Below are 23705 nucleotides of genomic sequence, written 5' to 3'. Positions count from 1 at the left end.
GGGTGCTGTCCAACTCCTTTGGACTAATTAATCTTCCTGTAGTCTCACTGTCTTTCTGGCAAACGAGATGTTCCATCATGTAGTGACAACCTGTGGAGAACGTGTTTTGCAACTTCTAGATCCTTTATGGCAGTAGTATACCAGTGCAAAGAAGGCTGGCAAATGGCACTAGTTATGGGATTTATGCACATAAAATGTGTTTTACCAATGTTGCACTGTTATTCTGTATGAGGCAGCTGAGGAAAACAGTGAAGGAAACATCAGCTTACTACTTTTCAACCAGCGTCCACATGTGAGTACTCATGTTTCAGTGCCCTTGAGTAAAGTGTGTTGGCAGATTTAGAGCTTTTTAAGAAACTCAATGCTGTGATGAAAGACCCTGAGACATGATGATGGTGACTATCTGACTACATGAGTGATAATAGCTTGCAGTTGCAGGCTATTTGGCAATTTAAACTTGGGATTTCACTTTGGGCTGTTCAGAAGCAAATGCTTGCTGCTTCTTGTCCAGCCCAGTTTACTACCAGCAGCAGTATTTGACTAAGTGGAGGAACACAAGGATTATTTGAGATCACAAATTTGACAGTGTTTCATTTCAGTGTCACTGAGTGGTTGCTGCCTTTTAAAAGTATTTCCGCTAGCCCTTGAATGCCTAAACTGTGCAGAGTAAACACCTATGGAAACAAAATAATACAGTATATTTGTCACGTCTCTGGACACAATATGACTTTGATAGACCACTCCTGTCACCACTATACTTCTTCCCCAAGATGCTTAGCCATCAAACCAGAGCCAGCATGGTTAGACAGTTACACTGGGTCCAAGTCTGTTGGAAGTTTAAAAAACTTTAGCATGTGTTGCCATGCAGCTTCTTAAAATTCACTAATTTTTTGAAAGTGTACTCAAAAGGTTTAATCAACAGTAGAATGACTGGGTCATAATGCTGTACTAACTACTGTGATATTTGGTAACACGTTTCAGGTAGAAGCAAGGGTTTTAAGTCAAATAGCACTTGAGTAACACTTTGTTTTTCCTATTCTGCCTCAGCTGCAGAGACAGAATTTTTTTTTTCCACTAATCAGTTACAACTTCAGTGCAATGTATAACCTAGAAAAGTTTCTGCAGGTGTAACACTATTAACATAAGATTAACATAAGGTTAACCCATATTGAGCAATTCAGTAACAGCATTGAATGGGTGAGGGGTTGACCACACACACTCAAAACATAAAGCTTCCTTCTTAAAGCTTATAAATTACAATTCAGAACTGTGCTGACTTTGAGGGAAGATGCTCTGTTTGCATTTCCTCAGCTCTTTTGGATAGAGTCAGAGCAATGATGTTGAGAAAACTTAAGAGTGTCCTCCTAACAGTGCAGCAAATATTGCAAGTACTAGTTAGTGCTACTTCTGGTTTGAAAATCAATCAACTAAGCATGCTTTTTCTTCCTTCGATTACAGGTGACATAAAGCTGAACAGAAGCTGCAGTAATTTCATTTAACATCTACTTCACCAATTTTAAATTGTCCAGTTATTGGTTGTTGCCCATTTTCCTCCTTTTTTCCCCCCCTTTGGTTTGAGGCAGCAGTTCCATATTCCAGAGTTGAACATTTTAGGTATTTGCTTTTATTCACATCAGATTTTTGTGAAGGCTGTAACAGTTCCATTCACTCTTTTTTTGGCTTCATTGCCACAAGTGTTTTCCTGTCAAGATATTCTGCAAGTTCTGCGCTCATTTGACTTCCACTTCCTTTGTGGTCCAATTCAAAAGTGCTAACTTAGTCTCAAATGCTACAATGGCTTGAAGCAGTTTGCAGAAAACCTGCCTAAGAATTGCTGACAATCAGGAATTGGTTTGTGTGAACTAAATGGTATCAATAGCTGAGTTAAAGGCTTGAGGGCCTTCTGCCACTGGAAGCAGATTGTCAGCATAGAGTTTCAGGACCTTTACAAATGACAGATGACCACAATTCACAATTGTTAACCAAAGCCATAATTAATAATTTAGCTAAGAAATCCAACTGAGCCACATCAGATTTTGTTAATCTTCAGGCAGTAGAAGAGTCAGGCTTATGATTAACACATGTGGTTTACAGCAGGAAATTAGTCATCATCTGCCCAATGTTGTTTTTCATGAATATACTTGCCCATGTCTTATCCTTTCTATCTGAATATCAAAACTTCATGGCCTAATGGTATATAACAGTAGAAATATGAACAATCATATGTATCTTTATATGTTATATGCAGGTATATTACATACTTACTGGTATTATGCATAGTAATGATAAGTTGCTCAGAACTGTTTATAAAATTAGCATTGATTAGGCTTTTTAAAGATTATTTAATTAATCACTTATTGCTTCTGAAGTTTAATTTGGATACAAGGGCAGTGTATACATTCCAATTAAAATGTTGCAATTTCAGTGTCCTTGAGGTTTTGTTTTAAGAAAAAATAGTAAGATATATGTGGATTCTCAACATGGCATTTCTATATCCAAGTTGTTTTGGTGTAAAAAATTGTTCAAGCCTAAAACTTGCTGAAGATAATGACTGCTACAGTGGAGTGACTAGGATATACTTGCAGTGTCTTCAATGGCTGATGTATGAATAAGGGAGATAGTAGTACCACCATTTGGAATCTGAATAAGGAAATAAACCTCTTACTGATCTTTCCTGCCTGCTAATTGAGGAAAGCATTATCTAGGTATCACTGAGAAATGAAGGTAGTCTGCAAAATGGTGGGGGTTTTGTCACTTTGGAAATGAGCCCAGTCTTAGCGGGGGTCGGGGGGAGAAGGAAGGCTTAATTTTGAGGGTTTCTAGATGAGTATATATACACAGTGAAATACATAAAAAAATGTAAACTGGTCCTGTGAAATATTTAGAAGATTAAAAAGTGCTTATAATGTTTGCAGACTGTAACAAATTTGGAAAGTTTGCAAGGATTTTGACAGGCAGGTTTACATTTGAAAAGTTTTGGCAAATTCAGTTAGTGTCCTTCTTAAAAAAAAAAAAAAAGAAAGCAGTGCTTATCACATTGTTTCTGATAAGTTTGAGTTGTACTATGTTTAGAAGGCATAAGTAACAGCACAACTAGATAAAGAGCATTGGAAACTCAGTCTGGACATACGTGGGATAATGTTTTTAAGTTCCTGTAGGTTACACAGGTCTGGCATGCTGTGTTACTGTGAAGTTGCAAAATAGTACCTGGAATACAGTTAGGAATGTGACCTTGGAGGCATAAGAGGCAATTCTTCTTCCTCTTACCTACAGCAAATAATAAGTACTGTTTTCAGTTTTGGTCAGTGTAGTTTGCTTGAGGTGTGGACTGAGAGAGCCCTGAAGTCATTCAAAAGAAAGCAGAACTTCTACACTTAGAGTTAGGGTGAAAGTTTCATAAAAGGTTATTCGGTCCAGAGAGGAAGACTGAGTGGCTACAGAATAAAAGGGACTGCACTGTTCTTCGTGTTTGACAGCACAATAAGAATTAACTGCATTAAAACTTAATAAGGAAGGAAAACTTGTCTATGTAATAACTAAACAGTGAAACAGACTCTGGAGCTTGATTATAGAAAATTGGACATTAAAAGTTGTATAAAATTTATTTCCCCTGTTTCTTAAACATGTTGTATTCTGTTATATATTGAAGCTTTGCTCTTGAAGAAACCTTAAAAGGTCATCTGGGTTCTCTTCGTAAGCTTTGATTTACTGGGAAGCTTGGGGAGTACCCCCTCACTGAATCAATTATGTTAACTCTGGGATAATGATGGTGGTTCCTTATAAGAAAAGGGGGGAGCTGATTTGTTTCTGTAGGAAGTGTCCTGATGAGGCGTGTATCTCCCTCTTTGTTAATAGATAAAGATAGGAGAGGTGATGAAATTTCAAGCAGGCAGCTATCTTGAGATACACTGCAGGGGTTCTTTGCTTGAGCTTTTTTTTCACATCGGTAGCCATTGGTCAAACTTCAGTTTCCAGCTTTTGACTGCTGGACCATGAGACTTCTATACTCTCGCAGTCTGAATGTTGTACAGAGAGCAGTGAGCAATACAGGTTTAGTCCCTTAAAATTTCTGTTTAGAGTAAAGTTGTTTGAATAAAATACTGAGATTCTCCTGATTCTCAATCTCTTCCCAGTTTGTTATGTGAGAGTGCAGTATCTTACTGCCTGTGATTTTTAGATTCCATTTCTTTTTCTAAGTAATCCGAACTGTAAACTACTAGAAACAATTGTATATGTGTGTATCTTTTTTCTATGGTGATTTTTTTTGGTTGTTGTCAGTTTGTTTTTTTTTACCTGGTAGTAAAATGGAGGAGAAAAAATGTGATAAGGAAAAGGTGTGGGCAGAAGAGGATTAGAGGACTGAGTGTTAGCTAGAGCAGTAATGTAAAGGGGTGGAAATGAAAAGTGTGCAAGTTGAAGGTGGAAAAAGTCCAAACAAAAATTAAAGGAGCTCTGTTTAAAAGTTGCAGTTTCTTCCACCAACTCATTTTTCTGTCAAATGATGAATTTTTAAAGCTTCCTTGTTGTCTTGAAAGGCTTGGTCCTTTATCTGGTAAAGACTTCACAAGACATGTTTTGTACTAACATGTCATGTTACTGAGAATTGTCAATGGTTCTTGCTTCTAGGGTTGGTGTGGCACTAATGGACTTGTACTAGTAGGGTAAAACAGTGTGAAATACAGACATTTTTTTGTCGTAGCATCTGTTCTGCTTAAATGAGTGTAAGGGCTCTTAATTCAGGGGAGCATTAGGAAAGCATAATTTTAAGTGCTTTATATTCTGATTTGTGCTCTGAAATTCTTCCCATGTTGGTTCCCTTTGCTTAGGAGAAAAAAAAAATAGGGGACTTCCAACAGTTTTTTTTCTCTGCTGGTGCTGCTGTTTACCACAGGGTATGGAACAGAGTTTAATTATTTTGTTCTCATGGATTTTCTTCTCTTTTTCAGAAGTAAGAAACTATTTAGCAAGAAAAAGTTGAAAAGGAAACAGAAGACTAAATTGAAAATAAAAACACGCAACAAGGTAAGTCTGTAACTATTGTGACAAATTCTGACTCAAAAATGAAAGTTATTTCAATTTAGAGAAATATGAGAAAAAATAAGTGGAACTAGCAGTTAATTTGTTTAGAAAATATAATGATAAGCCAGCATTGTTTGTATGTTTCTTCTAAGTGACTGATACCAATGTTGACATTACTCAGGTTTGTTTGCTTACTTATGTTCAACACAAAATAATACAAACTGTTTCCTTGGTTCCTAAACTGTAAATGTAGCTAAACATGTTGATCTTATTGTTAGATTGTAAGAGATGTTTGTCTAGCCAACAGTTAGAGACTACTGCTGCAAAGAGTTCTTCCGTGTTGACTGATAGAGAAAGGGAGCATTCAGTGGCTAAAGAATCCCATTCTTCCACAATGGGATAGATAATACTTACTAATTTCTATTAATATTTTTTCCCTGTGTAACTCCTGCCTACATCACTTTAAATGCCTGGGGAGCAAAACAACGAACTTCATTAAAATGTTTACTTGTTGCAGGGAAGAAATCTATGCAGAAGCAACAGTATTTTTTAAAAAAATAGCATTCTGCTGCATTCCTTCTCTTATTAGGGAACTATAATTTCTCTGTTCAAGCCAGATTCGCAGAGCGATTTTCATGAAGGCTCACTGTAGGCACGGAGGCTTCTTCCTGGATTCCTCTTGTAGTCAGGAAAGTTTTCTGGAAGCCTTCTGAAGGACAGAACCATTGAAATACCCAGTGAAAACACTTTGTAGTCAGTTGAATGCCCTTATAATACAAATACACTTTAGTTCAATTTGGCCGTCTTATCCCCATTTGCCAAACCTCACATAGTTACTCTTATCACAAGACAGACAACTTTGGGAGGGTAAAGCAAGCCCTATATCTCTTCATTTGGTATTGCTTTTTTGGATACTTACCAGATTGTTCTGCTTATCTCAAGTAGTGCAGCTCCAGAGTAGGGGATAGAAAGGGTTTATCTCACTTCTGTTCTAGGTACAGTACACCGAAATATCTTCGGTCCAAACTGAATTTTTTAGCTCTTTCTTCAAGCTGCTGTGGTATTAGAAGTTTTAGACCTGTTCCTTTCATGATTTTATCAGACCTGCTGTCAGCACAGAAAACCGAAATAGAAATTGGAAGAAACAGTGCAGAATGTAGTTAGTCTTTGTGTGTTCTGCCTTGTGACAGGAACTTGTACTTCTTAAAAAATAGCTCTTCAGCTTCAATCATTTTTACTATGAAAAGGGAACCTTGTCTTTCTGGATGGTGGTGCCCTAGCTGAACTGGCAAGTAGGAAGCTAAATCCAAAATTGCTGTTCTTCACAAGCTTGACAGTCAGGTGTGCTTCTTGGATTTGGTTTCATTGGATAAATGGATTGGCAGGATCCCTTCTGAATGGCCAAAAATGACATGAGCATGTTAGAGGCTGGTTCTTGTCAATAGTTACAATTTTAGCACTGGCTGATCATTTCTGCATATCACACCTCTGGAGGATTGTTTCCAAGATTTTTCTTGTGTTTAAAAGAGCTTCTACTTGAAGCATTAGCTGAGATTCATCCATCTGCCTTTGAAAGGCATAATCAGTTTTTGCAAGTTTTTTTTACTCAAGTCTTTATTCTAGGCAGGCCAGGTTTGACCACCAGAGCATTGGTATTTGTTTTGAGTCACGGAGGTACAGAAAAACACTGCAGGTTATTCATGCATGATAAAAGGAAATAATGTATTTCCTGAAAAATACAGCTGAAAGGAGAAAGATAATATCAGCTTCATATCTTTAGGCTATCAGACTTTGTATACTCTTAGAGTGGGGTGACTTTTTTGTTTCTTGGTTTTTCGTTGTTGAGTTCCGCCCCCCCTCCCCCATATGCTTTTCACTGCGTCCCTATGCTGCCCAGTGCAGAATAAGTACAATGATAATTTTTGCAGTGGAATGTCAGAGAACAGATATGTGTATTGTCAGGAAAATGTGAGTTTCCATTTGAAGTCTTGTAATAGGGTAGACTGAAGAGCCCATCACTACTGCACATTCTGAGCAGAAGAGCTTGTGTGCATATGTTTATTTTTTAAGAACCAGGGTCTTTTATTGTTGAGCAATGGGAAGAAAATTATTTCCACCAAGCATTAAGTGTTGCAGCATTTTAAGTATAAAACATTAATGTGTGTTTAATGCAACCCAGTAGTTTGACCTTTATCCCGTTTCTAACCTGGGATTGTGTTATGTTCATTTGCACTTGGACTCCTGTTAATTTTTGGCTTTGTGGTTTAATATCTCCTTATTTATTTATTTTTAAACGGAGGTACAAAAATTTTCCACATGGGTGCAGTGTTTTGGTGTTAGAAATTCAGTGCTGAATAGAGTGACTTTTACATAGGAAACAAATACATGATTAGTAGATGTGATTGTATCGCCTTGGATTCCTGCTTCTTTTCTTCCCCCCACCCTTTTTTTTTTTGGGGGGGGGGAGGCACAGTTATCACTAGAAAATTGTATACTGTGTAACTTCTGTAAATATTACTGCTTCCCCTTCTTTCCCCATTTTCAACCCCTGGAGTTTTCCCACTTTACTCTTAACTCATCATAGTGCTACTTGGGACACTTACCCAAAAGACTGGATAGAAAACCAGAGTTCACATCATCTTCTCTCCTAACATTATTTGGAAAATACTGAAAAATTGGAGTTTGCCACAGATGAAGAATGACTTCCAGTGATTGTCATCCACCTGTTTAGTTTATGTAACAGTTTCAAAGTAAGACTTGTTTACTCTTATACAAATAGAAGGAATAAAAGCATGGGGAAGGTCAGTTCATATAGCAAAGAAATTTATTGTAAGCTAACAATGAGAGGTATAAGGTGGATAAACTGTAATAGTATTTGTCTCATTAAAAATACACACAGCTTCTCAAATAGTAGTGTTTCAATCTCGAGAGGACATCCCTTTCTAAGAGATGCTTGAACTGGTCAAAGAAGAATTTGGTGAGGTTCTATACTCTGTGTTATGCACAGGCTAGATCAGACAGTTATTATAGGCTTATCTATCTTTATCAGCAGATTAACTGTCCTCTCCTAGATTATAGTCTGTTTCCATCTGGTCTGAGAATAGACCATTATTGCAGTCATCTGGTTCAAGAGGAAGGAAATAATTTGGTCAGAAAATAAGTTCTGTGTGAATTTTGTCTTTTGGGAAAGCCGTTTGTTTAGGTGTGAGACAACTGTAAGGAAGACCAGAGGGCTTTTTTTTCCCCATTTCTTTCCTTGATTGCACTGAAACATCACAACAAGCTGACTGACGAGAGCACTTGTGAGCCTGGTTGCTCTATTTTATGAACCAAACTTCTGCCGTTTAACCTCTCCTACATAATGCATCCTTCCATGTAGCAAAGACTGTGTGTTTGCAAGGACAAGTCACACATCAGGGTACAGACATCTGCACTTCATTCTCTGTCTTATGAGATAGCTTCTTAATTTTGGGGAAAAAAAAAAAAGCACACAAGAAATAAAACTCTACCTGCATATCTTAAAACTATGTTCATGATCCTTAACTTACATTGGCATTGCAATTTTTCAGACTTCGATTTAGATTTCATTAGTCAGTAGTTTGAGATTGACTTGTTCTTTCAGCAGTATGTTTTAAAACTTCTGGAAAAATGTTTTTCTAATTTTTTTCTTAAATGTTTGGAGAACATAATTTGCTTCAGTTTTGTCTACCTAAAATGGAGAACACTTTTGTGAGGGATTGAATTAGGTTTAGTGTCTTTTCAGATTCTTTATCTGTTCCTCTGAAGAATATGTCTTAGTCCTTCTGACCGTTGAAATGACCTTTCATCACTTACCTCATCTTGTATAGTTTCAGTTGAGAATCTCCATTTTGAAGTTCAATATTGCACATTTTGTAAGAATGACATAATGTTTAAAAATTGCTCTTCTTTCCATCAGTATTTAATTTTAGATTTTTGTCTACCACAAATAAATTTTCCCAGCACTGAAGACAGAAGATGTGAGGAATGCTGAGTATCTGTTAAGTTTTACGGTGTATGTTTCATCATGTATCTTGATTTAAGAAGGTGCATTTTCAATTTATGATGATACCAAGTAAAGCAGCAAAGATAAAAGTTTCATAATGTCCCAGTTCTTTACAGCTCATAGGAAAAGTGCTAAATGAAAAGGCATAATTCTGTTTTCCAGTCTTCAAGCTCTGTTATGTTTGAAAGCAATAGTGATTCCGTATTCTGAAAAACTAAATGCTTTGGAATAAAAAAAAAAATACAGAGAGAGCCTATTATCTCATCTTTTACTCAGGTGTAGAAACTGGGCTTCTAATCATACTTGAGTGCTTTGGATTGCAATATTCTGTAGGCATTTAGAGGTGCAGAAAAAGTAGCTGTTGCCCTTCACCTTGCCCACTGCGTCGCAAAAAGATGTTTCATACATCTCTAGATCTCAATACACTTAACAACAAGACAACAACCTGTTAGGGGTTTGGTTTTTTTCATTAAATAATGTATCCCATAGCCCAAGAGCAGTCTGATGGGATTATTATGATTCTAGATCTGAACAAAATTAGTAAGTTGTTTCTCTTGAGTTCTTAGAAGTTGATTAACATTTTGGCTTAATGTTCTGCTGTTATCCTTGGTAACACAGAAGTATTTCATGTAGACTTGAAGTGTAGTATCATTAACAGGATTGTCGTAACTTAGACTTCATTAGTTTGATAAAAGAATTACTAGGTGGGGTTCTTTAGGCACAGATTTTCATAGTCATCTCTCTACCTCAAAAATCTATGAGCCAAGTAGCAAGATTGTACAGGTGATAATGTGAATCTCATGCTACTGAGGAGGTTTGTATGGTTGTGTAGAAGAGTGACCCAGTGCCATGACTCTAACTAGTTGCAGAAAAGGAAACTTCCAGTTGATGATGGGATGAACTTATGTCCCAGTTTCCTAACATGATTGGTGCATCTGACCTCAGTGAAGGTAGAAATCTGCTGTAAATGGGAAAGGAGAATACTTAGCTCATATGGTAAAAACTTCTCATCTCTATTTTGAATACTTTCCAATACTGCTGTTGCAGAAAACAAACAAAAAAGGTGCTTACTGAATGAGCATTTGCGCTAGAGAGGAAAAAGTTTTCCTGGTGTGTTTTTTTGTGTGTGTGTTTGTTGTTTTTTTTTAATCAGCTCAGTCTGTGCCTTTTGTAAAAGCAGACTAAGAAGTTACATTGGTACAATCTGCTCATTTACCTCCATTTTTTAATAAGCGTGTTTTGAAGATCTGAAAACTATAAATATTATAATTAAAGCCCCTCAGACACTTGAGCAAATCAATCACGAGTAAATTGTCAGTGTTTTTTACCTTATGGTGAAGTCTGGGTGTAAAGAGAGAGAGAGAATGGAAGGGATCAGGTGTTCTTTTCCTAATCTTCAAATGGAAATGATGTGTCTTGTCATTCAGCACCTTTCTTTTGTCTTGAAACATGCTAAGCATTTCTGTGCTTATACCTTTTAATGTCAATTCAATTGAGGTTTTTTTCCCCTCAAGTTAGACAGTAAACAGTGAAAGTCGTCTCATTATCCTTAAGTTTTAAACTCTCTTTACAACCTAACAACTTGCTGTTCAAAAAGGGATTTATTTCATACAGTCATAAGGCCAGTGTTTTTAAATGGACAATACCAGACAGTACATTTAAAAATTATTCTTACGGCATGTTTGTTAGGCTTGATACTGTGTTTGCAAACTGTAGAACAGAAAGGAGTATAAAATACTGGGAGATAAGGTATAATGAAAGAAAAATGGAGGTATGAACTAAGACTTGTAAATAGTTGGGTCATGCCACAGCTAGGAATTAAGCTCTCATTCTGAATCACATTTACAAGTGCTACACTGTTCAGTTACAGGAGGATTCTTTGGAGAGCGTTGTGCTGTACTGAAGTCTGGATAGGAGATTATCATGTATAACTACAGTTTGTGCTCTGTTGTAGAAGAGTGAGACACTAAACACATAGAAAGGTTGAAAGTGTTTACTGTTTAAAAGCTAAAGCATAAAAATGCTTTAGTTATTTATGTATATTTTACATCTGTGTCATAATATAGAATATGTAATATTTATGTAGAAAGATAATTATACACATAATATATTCTGTCATATATTTTATTATTTTAATAATGTTTGTATGTTATTAATATAAATTAGGTAAGGTGCTTTTCAATATTTGTAAAGTATTGAGAATAAGGAAATAATTTATTTCTGAAAATTAGTCAGCTTACTAATAATAAGCAAGAAAACATATGTTGATATTTTATCTAGCACTGTAATGTCTAAATTTATCTGTGCAGGTTAAAAAGTTTGGCCAGCCTATTTGCAAAGCCTATTTCATGAGCTACAGGATTTAGGCTGTGCTAGAACAAAGACTAAGCTGAACTTCTGACAAGGAAGAGGCAGAATGGGAACTTTTCACAGAATTTATAATTACAATGCATGATGCTAATTAGACAAGTGAACTTCAGACAGAGAAATTTGGAGGATCAAAATATTTTTCTCTTCCTGTAACTGTCAGTAAACTAGGAAATACACAATAAACTCACTAAATAATTTTTGTAACCTGTGCAGTTCAACTGAGTTAGCTTTAAAGCTGAAAGCTGATACTGTGTGTTTGCCTTAGCAGCAGCTGCAAAAACTCTTGGGTATGTGTATGGATATTTGACATACAGAAGAGTCATATGTTGTAACCATTTAGTTTTCTGGTGCCAAATACACTTTAAAGTATGTGGTAGCTCATTATCATTGGTATCAGTCCAAATCTATTTTGATGCAATTTGATACTGAAATAACAGATGAGGTTATATTTTGAGTTCTTGCAGTGGATGGTAATACAGGGTTTTAACAGCAGCCTTATTATTTCAAATATATTCATATTGAACAAGGACTAAACTTATGTTGTCTTAATCCCCAATGGCAGAGAAGTTCTGTTGTGCTAAAAAAGAAGGGAAAATAAAAAAAGCAAACCCAAACTTTCAGTATATGTGTAGGGAACTTTTTCAGCCTGCTTTTGATTTTCCCCCCATTGTCTTTATATTGTTAGACTTTCTATTAACATACAAGTGAAAAAAAAAATAACACACTGTGTTGGATAAAATAGGCTGCAGAGTAAACCATTGTTTCTTAATGTTTTAATTTCCAATAGTTTTGTAGTAATAATGGAAAGGAAGGATGTTCAAATACCTAGCGGTGCAGTTAGAATAATTCTGTAGTCAAAAGTAAAAGGAAATATGTAACTGAAATATTTTGAAGCTATTATCAGTTTTTTTTGAGTTTTGTTATGTATGCTATTAACTGGTCTAATTTAGAAGCCAGTGTTATTTCTGGTAATAATAATAATTAAAAAAAAGTGCTGATAAAAAAAGTGTTGTGAACTGTCACTGTGTTTGGATGTATGAAGTTGTGACTATGAGATTGTAGAAAAAGAAATAATCTCATTAAAATATTATCCAGTTCACTGGTTCTACAGCTTCCTTCCCCCTCTTCTCTTCTATCCCATCACAGCTCTTACAGGTGTGTAAGCATTTCCATGCTGATCTGTTCCAAATCACTGTAATATAATTCACTTTGTACCCTCCTGCCAAATGAACATGGTTATTTACAGTATCTATCCCCCTCAAGTAAAAGAAAGAAAAAGACCAGGAACCTTCACCCTCAGTGTCCTCCAAGAATACAATAAACAGAAATAACCTTGTGAAGTTAGCTGTGACCCTGACTTGGTCTAGTCTAATGCTACTCCAGATTTTGCCTTGCATGTTCAAGCAAATTTGTCCTGCACTCTTAACCTGGACTTTGTCTCATGTAGTCTCTTATGTCCTCTGTGTACACTGAAGTACTACAGGGAATTGCTTCTTCCTGTGTGACTGAAGCCCAGTTTTTCATAGCCTGTGCTCAAACAAGCCTAGTCTTTGGTAGCACAGAGATGAAGAGAAAGTATGTCCCTGCCTAGGAATTTTTTGTTGTTGTGGGGTTTGGTTTGTTTAAAACTCTCATTTCTCCTGTCCCATCTTACTGTTGCAGAAAAGGGGAGTATGGGACAGAATTTAAAAATGTTTATTTAAAAAAATCAAACATTTTTTCTTAATATTTTTTCCAAGTCTAGTGGCAGCCGCATGAAGGCTCTTCTGTATCCTGGCAGTAGCAGATGGTAGTGTACCAGTAGGAGATGCTAAGGAAAGTATGGGGCCAAGGTAGTGGTAATTTCTCAGAACAGTTTCCCAAATATTATGTTGTGGCTCAGGGCTTCTGAAAACAGGATGGTGTTTTGTTATTTTTTAGGCCTTGACAGATTTCTTTGTATTCAGTAGCTTGTCCATTAGATTTTTATTATTTACAAAATGACTATCAGCAGCATCCTGCTGGGGGAGCTTCTGGACTTGTCAACTCCTTTCATTTAATGACAATACATTAAAATTAACAACTAGAATAACAAATATTTTAAAATTCACTAGTAATAATTTTTTAAAAACCCAACTGGCTTCTCTTAAGTTAAATCCTGAATTTTGCTAGTCTATTCATTGTGACACAGGTTTGGAACATTCTGTAGCTGAGATGTTTTCATTTTCTATCCCAGTGTCCTCATCGAGTTATGACTGGTAGAGGCTAAAGCCAAATGGAATATTTTGTAATGTCTTAATTTACCTCCTTTCTTCCCTGCCTGAAATATAATTTCAAAGGGATAGTCCTGTCTCCAGTTTGAGAATCATTTGGTTGGCCAATATTATTGAGACTGTTGAGATCACTTGTATTTACAAAGCTTGAAACTTCTAATAAACTTAAAACTCCTCTTGTTTTTCAGACTGAAAACCTAGAAAGTACAATAACCATACCAGATATCAGATTACATAGCAACCCTTCAGCTTTTAATGTTTACTGCAATGTTCGCCATTGTGTGTTGGAGTGGCAAAAAAAAGAAGCATCTGTATCTTTGGCTTCAAAGAACAGTGTACAGAGTGGGGATTCGGACAGCGATGAAGAAGAAGAATCCAAAGAGCCACCTATTAAACTTCCAAAGGCAAGTAACTGGATGCTGTTTACAGTGTGCCATTTTTGGTGTGTTCTTTGTGGGGAATAAAGAACAGCGTTATAAACCAGTTGCATAGAAAATAGCAAAAGTTTTACTTGTAGTTCATCTAGTCCAGAATAATCTGGACTAATAATGTCAGGTAAGCGTTCAACTTGCTTTCCTTTTATAAGTGCTGGTACTTGAAGGAACCTACAGCCTCAGAAGTCTACATAGAATGCATGTAAGGCAGCTTTTACATGTCAGAGGCTACCAGCTAGTAGCAATAAAGGGTGCTTTCTCCTGCTTTATTCTCCCCAAAAAATAAATCTTTCTGCTGTTGGAATGGAACTGGTGGAGTGTTTGCTAAGATGATTTTCCAGTTATAATTGCAGTTACTATAAATTATTCTTACTGCCTTAGTATTTTAATCCTTACCCTTTTTGCCTTTAGTGCCTTTTCACATGGATAACTGCAGATAATTAGTAATGCACATTAAGACTTTGGACATTTGTAGGTTTAACACCTAGGGTAGGTTTTTTACTATTCACTACTTCTATGCTTATTAATAGTGGAAAGTCAGAAATAATCTACATTGGAGGTACTGTTTTTTCTTCATTTTTTAAATTTTCTGTTTCACTTAGTTTGTAACTTCAGTGCATTCAGTTTTGTCATTGCTACCTTATTAAACCTGTGGGTCCTTCCTTTTGTTAATCTGAGTGTAAAAAGCATATTCAGAGTAACTTCCCTTGTTTGTATTTCTTCTAAAAACAATACAAATACTGAGTTAAAAATGTGGTTGTAGCAGTCATTATGTAGAATGTCCTAGTTGCTTAGAAAATTAGAGTTTTATAGGTGATTGTGTTTAGGTAATATTATCTGAAGGGCATAGTTGGTGGACATAGTGGTGGTGAACTGCAGAGGAATGTAACCAAGTCAGGTAACTGCAACTTGACAGCTGAAATTTCATGGTTGATAGTTGCAAAATAATGTGCAGTCAGTGGAAATAAAACTGTCGTGTTTTTTGGACTTCGTCTGACTCCTTGTGGATTATATTAAATGAATTGGCAAATGCTTTTAGCTGCTTAATATGAAATTTTAGGTAAAAGACAATGTAACTATCAACACTGAAAAGGAATGGAATGGAATGTTACAGAAATGTTGAAATTAAAAGAGGTTCAGGGAAGGATCGGATTTACCAGTGATACAGACAGAACGCTTGTATGTGGAGACTAAAACATGGGTATTCTTAAAGGTATTGGAGAATTTATAAAAGAGCAATTTTGAAAAGCGGTGCAGTTTTAAAAAGATGGTGGCTTGGAAAAAATGGTGTGGTGGGAAACTTGACACTTCCTTTCTCACAACAGAAAATCGGTGAGCTACTTTGTTATGTTTAATACGGGAAATAGGAATTTGATGAAAATCAGTATGCTTTCAAAGTATTGCTAAAAAGCAAAAACTTTACCAAACATTAGAGTTTAAGAATTTTTACTGATTTGACAATGTCTTAGTTACTAAAATTACTAAGGCTGTAACAAATATCTATCTAGCTAATATTAGATTGTTTAGGTTCCTCTAAGGTAAGAAACTTTTAATTATCAATTTCACTTGCATCCATACATTTGAAAAAGGTATCCACTTGGAGCCGACAGGTAGTAAAACTTCTATGTAAATGTCTTTGTATCCTGAATACAGGTGTCCGTCACCAGCTTTCAGTATATTATGGTCTAGTTCTTATGTATAATGAACAATACTTGGTTGGGCTTCGTTTGTTAAATATAAGGAAGAAAGTTAGTGAAGTTTCTGAGGCTTATGGTACGTTTACTACACCAGTTTCTGAAAGCAGTTGTTGGCTTATTAGAGAGAATACTGATGTCTTTTGAATTTGACAATGAGGTGGAAGATTTTTAAAAAAGGGTGTAACCAGGATTTGTGTTTCTCCAGAGTTAAACTACCAAAGTTAGTCCTTGATGGGGTTGGTTGGGGTTTGTTTGTTGTTGTTGTTTTTTTAATTCTTCATTTAATTGAGAATAAGTTGAAAATGTTCTACTTCTTATGCAACTTAGGTGACACTATTGAAGCCTTTTTTTTTTTTTGAATCTTATATTTGAGTAAGTCAGATTTGTTAGTGCTTTTATTTAGAATACAATTTGGAATTAGAAGTTGTCCTATGCGGTTTCTATAATAAGATTGAGAACAACAGCTTTAACAGTTGTTAAAAGTGACACAGAGATATACTTTGCTGGTCTTTGGATATAGCACAATAAAGTATTCATTTTGGATGTGTTCAAACAGTTTTAGCAATTTTATTTGATAGTTTGAATATTTTGGATTTACGTTAAGTATTTGCCTTTTCCTGATTTACTTAGTACCTTATTTATTTAGTACCTTTGCTAATGACGGGGAATTATCTCTAGTTGAAGTGAGGCAGATTAGGTTCTACTGATTTTATTTGCAGTTACTTCGCTCTGCCCCCCGATATTAAAGTGAACATTGGGTTATGGATGATCCGCAAAAGCGCTGTACTAAAAGGAACAAATGCTGGATTAAGGTGGAATTAAGTGGCTAAATGTTTTTTTCCTGCAGTGGCATACATTTTGCTGGTTAGCTAATGAGCTTAAGCAAAAATTAACATTTTCATGTTACAACAAAAAAAGAAAAGAAAAATTACTCTCTTTAGAAAATTACTGTAAGTCTTTTAAAATTCATTAGGAGAATGTTACCTGTGTCAAGTTTGGTTTTTTTTGCATGCATATAATATACATATAAATTAACAAGGCCAGGTGCTGGGTCGGGCATTATGATCACAACAACCCCAGGCAATGCTACAGGCTTGGGGCAGAGTGCCTGGAGGGCTGCCCAGAGGTAAAGGACCTGGGGGTGTTGGTCGACACCCAGCTGGATATGAGCCAGCAGTGTGCCCAAGTGGCTAAGAAGGCCAATGGCATCCTGGCCTGTATCAGGAATAGTATAGCCAGCAGGAGAAGAGAGATGATTGTGCCTCTGTACTTGGCACTGGTGAGGCTGCACCTGGAGTACTGTGTGCAGTTCTGGGCCCATCGCTATAAGAAAGACACGGAGGTGCTGGAGCGAGTTCAGAGAAGGGCATCCAAGCTGGTGAAGGGGCTGGAGAACAAATCCTGTGAGGAGAGGCTGAGGGAACTGGAACTAGATCTCTACAGCTACCTAAAAGGAGGTTGTAGGGAGGTGAGTGTTGGACTCTACTCTCAAATAAATAACAAGAGGAGATGGCCTGAAGTTGCGGCAGGATTAGACTGGATATTAGGAAAGATTTCTATACTGAAAAAGTAGTCGGGCACTGGAATGGGCTGCCCAGGGAGGTGGTGGAGTCACCATCCTTGGAGGTATTTAAAAAACATGTAGATGAGGCACTTCAGGACATGCTCTAGTGGGCTTTTTATTTTATTATTTTTTTTTAGGGGGGCAAGGTTTGGGGTTGACAGTTGTATGTGGTGTTAAGAGACCTTAAAGAGACCTCTTTTAAGAAGTCCATTCAGTCTGTTGGTCTCAGATACTAAAAAAAACCCACAACCAAACAACAACCCAAAACCTGTGCAGATCAGGTAAAATCCCAGCTGATCTATACAGTGTCGATTCCTGCTATAGTGGAAGTTCACCAAATTATTTTCTTGACTGTGTTTGGTTTATTGCTCTCCAGTTGCCTCTGTCAGCTGCTAGATAAGTTCTTCTGTGTGGAGATTGGGAAGAATAAGATAAACTCAAGTTTCTCTCAGAAATACTATGATGGAAAAAAAAAAAGGTATTTCTAAAAATGTACTACAGTGTGGTTTATTATTTAGCCTGCAAGATGATGCTGAGTTTTGGATCCTGGAAAAGCCATCTGTGCTGTCATTCTGTTGACAGGGTTTGCTGGGGTTTTTTTCACTGATTCCATGCATGTATTTTTCTCCAATCCACTGAAGATAGAAAATGTAAATTTGCAGGAGAACTGCTGTTGTGCTTGATTTTATTGTGCTTCTGTTCTTCCTCCAAAACTCAAACAAGTAGGAGAGTAACTTCTGAAAGACATGAATCAAAATAAATGGAACAACAGCAAAGGCATCCAGTAGAACTTACAGCTGTCAGAATAGATTGGTTTTAAGTATAAGTGGCAGTCCCATTAACAGTTTTAATTGTTTTCACATTTCAGTCTTAGGTTTTACCCAGGGATGAATCTATGTAAAACAGTCTAAACACTGAGGCTCTGCTCCTAACAGAAACACACAGTGAAGTTTTGGAGACATAGTTGCTTATTTGTAATGAGTTAACTCTGCTTATTTTTCTCTCAACCTCTTTATTACATACTGAGTTTGGGAAAGATGTGAAAGCAATGTTGACTGGAGAGAAGGCATAATTGTAATTCAGAATATCCAGGAATGCCTGAAGGGGAAGTTAGAAGTGGCTCTAACAGTGCTCTTACAGATGTAGTATTAGTTGGCATAATGCATGTCTGCAGTTAGTACCTATGGTGTTTTAGTGACAAGTAGTTAATCTTTATTTTTTTTTATTGCCACACGAGCAATCTTAGTGCCTTTGAAAGGGAAAGTACTCGTGCTGCCAGTATCAACTGTCAAAGGTATCATTACTTAAGTTGGGAAGTCAGGTTGCAAGGCAGTTCTAGCTTGCTGGTTCACATTAATGTGCAAGAAAAAGGAACAAAAGAGGTCTGTCAAACCAAATGTGAACTTGGTAGAAATTAGGTCTTAGAAGCACAGTTTTTCTTACAAAAAAAATATTTAAGGTTCCTTATTTTTTCAGGGAACTATTTACTCTGCTTAGATATGCTATTTCCTATAATGACATCTGTGTAGTATTTGCTAGTGCAGTTGTGTAGGTGTGTTCTTGATTTTGATTCTCTTTTGAATTGTATTCTGTATTATATTTTTGTTACACAAGTAGCTGTCTTGTTCTGTGAACACTGGGATATACCTTTATTGATCAAGACCAAAAATATTACATTAACAGATATTCTGAATTATCTATACTTCTTTAGATCATTGAAGTTGGATTATGTGAAGTCTTTGAACTCATAAAGGAAACAAGATTTTCTCATCCATCCTTGTGTCTCAGAAGCCTGCAGGCCCTACTTAATGTGCTCCAGGGCCAGCAACCAGAAGGCCTGCAGTCAGAGCCTCCTGAAGTCCTAGGTAATGTCTCATCTGTTACTGTATTTGTGTTAATACGTCTGTTACTGTATTGAACAGAAGAAAAATGATTCTCTATAAGTAATTGTGAGATATGCTTGTTCTTAGCAGACTGACTTTATTCTTGAGTTTAAACTCCTTCTGGTGTATCTAACCCGTACTTTCTCAAGATTAATCTTTTGTAGAACAGAAATGTTGGCACATAAAAAAAAGGTGTGTGTCTATATATGTATATATAAAGGTTGTATTTTGTTGCTGTGTAATGCACAGTTTCACTGAAAAAAGTAAACGTCACAACCTTACAAATTGTGATTAATTTGTCTTACTGAAGCTATAAAACACTTGAACTTATTGGGAAGATGATCTACAGTGAACTTCTCTTGTGATCTGCTCTTGTAATCTATAGCTCAGCTCTTTAATGCTGTAAATTACATATAGCTGCTGAACTGTCAGAATTTTTGCTTTTATTTCCTCTGGCCACTCAAAAGTTTCCATGACAATTCATTTTGCTTTTAATGATAGTGAAATGAAAGTTGAACACCTGATGGCTTTGAGTGAATGATTGATTATGTCCTTTAAGTTAAAATTAAATTATCTTTTATTAATTAATAGTTTTTACTCGTTTATAGAGCTGCAAAGAAGGCTAGGCCCTATCATCTGTTACTTAAAAATAATTAAATAAAAAAATCTCTTAAGACTTCCTATGTATGTTTTCCCTGTGTTATGGTATGGCTCAGTAATATTCTCTTCCCAAAGATGAAAGCATTTTACTACACAAAGCTTTTGTTTTGATGCACAGAATATTATAAAGCTACAAAGGAGGCATTGTTTTGATTACTGCCATAGTAATTGTTTGTGTGTGCTATAAAAAAAGTTTGAGGTGGATTTCTGTTCAAACCTTGATTATTACTAATGTTCAGCTGCTAAACAGTGCTTGCGAAGAGGCATATGATCAAAATAATTTTCAAGCTTTGATGTGAAATGCTCATTTCTGAGAAATGGGAGGTACTTCAACATGGATAATGGTCAAACAGCTTAGACAAATTTGGTCAAGACCTCCACATCATCTTAGTCATGATGTAGACTGAATAGGCAGGTAGAGTAACTCCTGGCTCATTTCTTATTAATGTGTTCCGCCGTAACAGAAGGACTTAGTTTTGCTTATTCTTTGACCATTGTGTTTGTCAAGACTTGATGTTTTCTGTTTGAGAAGGAATGAAAAGTTAAGGGTGTTGTAGACCTACTTGAATGAGCTGTGTTTTCTGTCTGAAAATAGGATTAAACTTAATGGCTGAGAAAAGATGTATTTTGTGAGTTTAATTTCCTATTGACAGGCAATTTGCTTGGTATGATTTTGTGACTTGTCTATGTAATTGCTGTGTTTTATCTGCAGAATCCCTGTTCCAGCTTCTTCTGGAGATAACTGTCCGTAGCACAGGAATGAATGACAGCACAGGACAGTCCTTGACAGCACTTTCCTGTGCTTGCCTCTTCAGTTTGGTAGCTGCATGGGGAGAGACAGGAAGAACGTTGCAAGCAATCTCTGCTATCCTCACCAATAATGGCAGCCATGCTTGTCAGACTATCCAGGTCTTGCACTGAAACTTCTCTTTATCTGGCAATTTATGTAAATTATGTGCACATGACTTGTGAGAAGATCTGTTGTATAAATTCAGTTAACTTCTTTCTCTCGCTGTTTTTTGAGATGAGTAGATATTTCTTTTTCTCTCTTGAGTTGGAGATAGAACAGAAAATGCCACATGAAAAAATAGTCATGCTTTTTACTCACTCTTTATTTTATTGTTTAGGTGCCAACCATTTTAAACTCTCTTCAGCGGAGTGTACAGGCAGTTCTGGTGGGCAAAATTCAAATCCAGGACTGGTTCAGTAATGGGATAAAGAAGGCAGCTTTGATGCACAAATGGCCACTGAAAGAAATATCTGTAGATGAAGATGACCAGTGCCTACTTCAGAGTGATGGTTTTTTCCTCTATCTCTTATGTAAAGATGGACTTTACAAAATTGGCTCTGGATATAGTGGGACAGTGAGGGTAATGATATTTCTTCTTATCTGATGAATGATAGTTAATATTTTAACTTTTATGATATCCTGTTTCCATTGAGAATCTTTTGTAGCTTACTAATGGTCAGATGTTTTACAGTTTGTCTAAATTTTATCTGATCATTTCTGTGTGATTTTTCTGGCACTTTCTTAGAATTTTCACTCTCCGTAGGGTTGAAGACCATAACATGATTTAAGTGTAAAATTGTCACTCTGATATCTGTTAAATGATGAGAGGTTTTTGTTTTACTTTTCAGGGCCATATATACAATTCTACATCCCGCATCAAAAACAGAAAGGAAAAAAAGTCTTGGTTAGGCTATGCTCAGGTAGGTGAACACTTAAAACTTGTGCCCCACCCCCCATGAGTAATTTAAGTAGACCTTGGCTTAGAGTAAGCTTTCACAGACATTGTATTGTTCTGTTGGCTTTAGTTATAAAAATCAGGTTGTTGGCACTGACATACAAATTGTGGAAGATCAGGAGCATCTGATGGCATTGGCTTATAAAAAGGAGTAATGAAAAGTGTCATTGATTTGTGTTGTCACTGTAAGACATCCTAAAAATATGAGTAACGCATAAATCTATTAATTGGGCAGTCAGTTGATATCTGCTTGTTAAATAATTAAGTTGGTGGATGTAAAAGGGTGCATTTGCATTAGAATAGTGTAAAAATAGTACCCGAAATTCCTTTTTATTTGCAGTGAAATAAGGAGATGCTGTTTTGGTTGGGGGATTGAGATTGTGTAAGCCATAAGTAGAGATAATTGTTGACATTACCACTGCAGAGCTAACTATTTGGATTGTTTATTCTTTTAGTCAGTTTCTGGAATATCAAATAGCCTTTCTTATATCTCTGCCATGCACTATAAAAATAGTGTTTTGGGATTTTTTTTAGAATCCTGTTATTACCACTGAGTGTTCTATTAAAAACCAAACAAACAAAAAACCTCCAACAAACAAAAAATAAATTTCAGAGAACAGTGAATTTATTTGCTTCATTTTTAGCTGCTAAGCAATTTTAATTGCACATTTATGATTAACTGAATGATCTTGTTTCAGTGTGAAATTAAATTGACTCCTTTCCATGCTTCTGAAGTGAAATTGTTCTTTACAAGTATAAATTCTGTTATTACAGTTATCATAGATGAAGTATGGTTTTGTTTAGCATCAAAACAGAGGATCACCAGAAGGTGTACTGGCACGATGCAAATGTGTGTTGATGCAGTGATTCAGGAGTTGTTTTGTCAGTTTGGAAAGGAGTAGGATCCATAGATTTTCATTATATGGAATTATACATTTGGACATTCTGTACATAGCTATAAATATATTTGATGTTGTTCTTTGAGTGCTTGTACAGGTGTATGCACTCATACTGTGACTACCCAAAGGCATAAGAAGTGTCACTGGTGCTATATTTTATAGGAACGTGTGTAAGTGGCATTTTACATGCCATAGGTCTTGTTTCCCTTCAGATGATTGGTTAAGTCAGTTCACATGTAAATATTTTTTCTTACTTCATCATACCAGTTATTTTAGACTGAAGCTTTTCCTTCTGTTTTCATGGATTTGTTTTTCCTCACAGAGGCTGATTTTTTTTCCAGGAAAATTCAAGTAGTTTAGGTGGAAGTAAAAGTGTTGTTTGATTTTTTTGTTTGATTTTTTTTGTTGTTAGATTATTGTAATTAGAGTTTCTGACTCTCTGACAAATGAAGATACTCTGAAGTTAAGCGTTAGCAACCTCCCTGTGAAAGACATCCATTCTCAATGTGTAGAATCCCCATCTGAGGCCAGTCATGCTTCAAGCAACTGCAAGCCATTGTCATGTCTCCTGGTGTGACTCTGGTGTTGTCAGAATCATTATTTACTCATTATACATACTGGCCTCTGCAAGTGAATGCTGCTTTGCTTGGCATCAGTCACCTTGAGAGAATATGTTCATAAGTGCCCTTCAGTAGTATTTTTCCTTTCCTGTACCTGCTTTTATAGCATAAGTGCTTCCGAAGTGTAAAGTCCCTGTTTCTGCCCTGCTCCCTCAAATTCTTTAAAGGGTTCACAGACACTGTAGGCTCAAACAGAACGCGAGAGCAAAGTTGCCACATTGCCTCTCTTATGGATATGTGCACATTAAGCAGAAGTGGGGGCTTAAGCAACCTACCTAGTTTAAGCTAAAGCAAAACTTCTCTGACTGTGTTTATTTAGAAGTGCACTCTAAGTTCTAACTATAAACAATCAACCTCAGATGTGAGTTTCAGGTAGGCAAATTGTTTAAGGAAGAAACATTTTATATATATACATATGTGTGTACAGAGAGAAGATACTGTTCTGGTATATCAATGGAGACTTCTTGATGTGGGCTTTTGGCCCAGAATAGGCAGTTTTGGGGATATGGAGCTATTCTACACATGGAGGAACAGAAAG

The 23705-nt window shown here is 36.2% G+C and overlaps 1 protein-coding gene across 14 annotated transcripts in view; it reads left to right on the top strand.

Annotated features, from left to right (window-relative positions):
• The window catches only part of MYCBP2 (MYC binding protein 2), a 190187-nt gene that overhangs the window by 20888 nt on the left and 145594 nt on the right, over positions 1 to 23705 (top strand). For all 14 annotated transcript variants that reach the window (XM_051608381.1, XM_051608380.1, XM_051608394.1 and 11 more), the window contains exons 2-7: positions 4947 to 5022; positions 13854 to 14069; positions 19072 to 19225; positions 20616 to 20812; positions 21031 to 21273; positions 21542 to 21613. In XM_051608381.1, coding sequence (XP_051464341.1) covers positions 4947 to 5022; positions 13854 to 14069; positions 19072 to 19225; positions 20616 to 20812; positions 21031 to 21273; positions 21542 to 21613 — 958 coding nt within the window. The remainder of the gene's footprint in view (positions 1 to 4946; positions 5023 to 13853; positions 14070 to 19071; positions 19226 to 20615; positions 20813 to 21030; positions 21274 to 21541; positions 21614 to 23705) is intronic.

The sequence above is a fragment of the Apus apus genome, chromosome 1 (genome assembly GCF_020740795.1).
Source record: "Apus apus isolate bApuApu2 chromosome 1, bApuApu2.pri.cur, whole genome shotgun sequence".
Classification (NCBI taxonomy): Eukaryota; Metazoa; Chordata; class Aves; order Apodiformes; family Apodidae; genus Apus; species Apus apus.
Note: the sequence above shows the minus strand (reverse complement) of the source record. Positions and strands in the feature narration are given on the sequence as shown.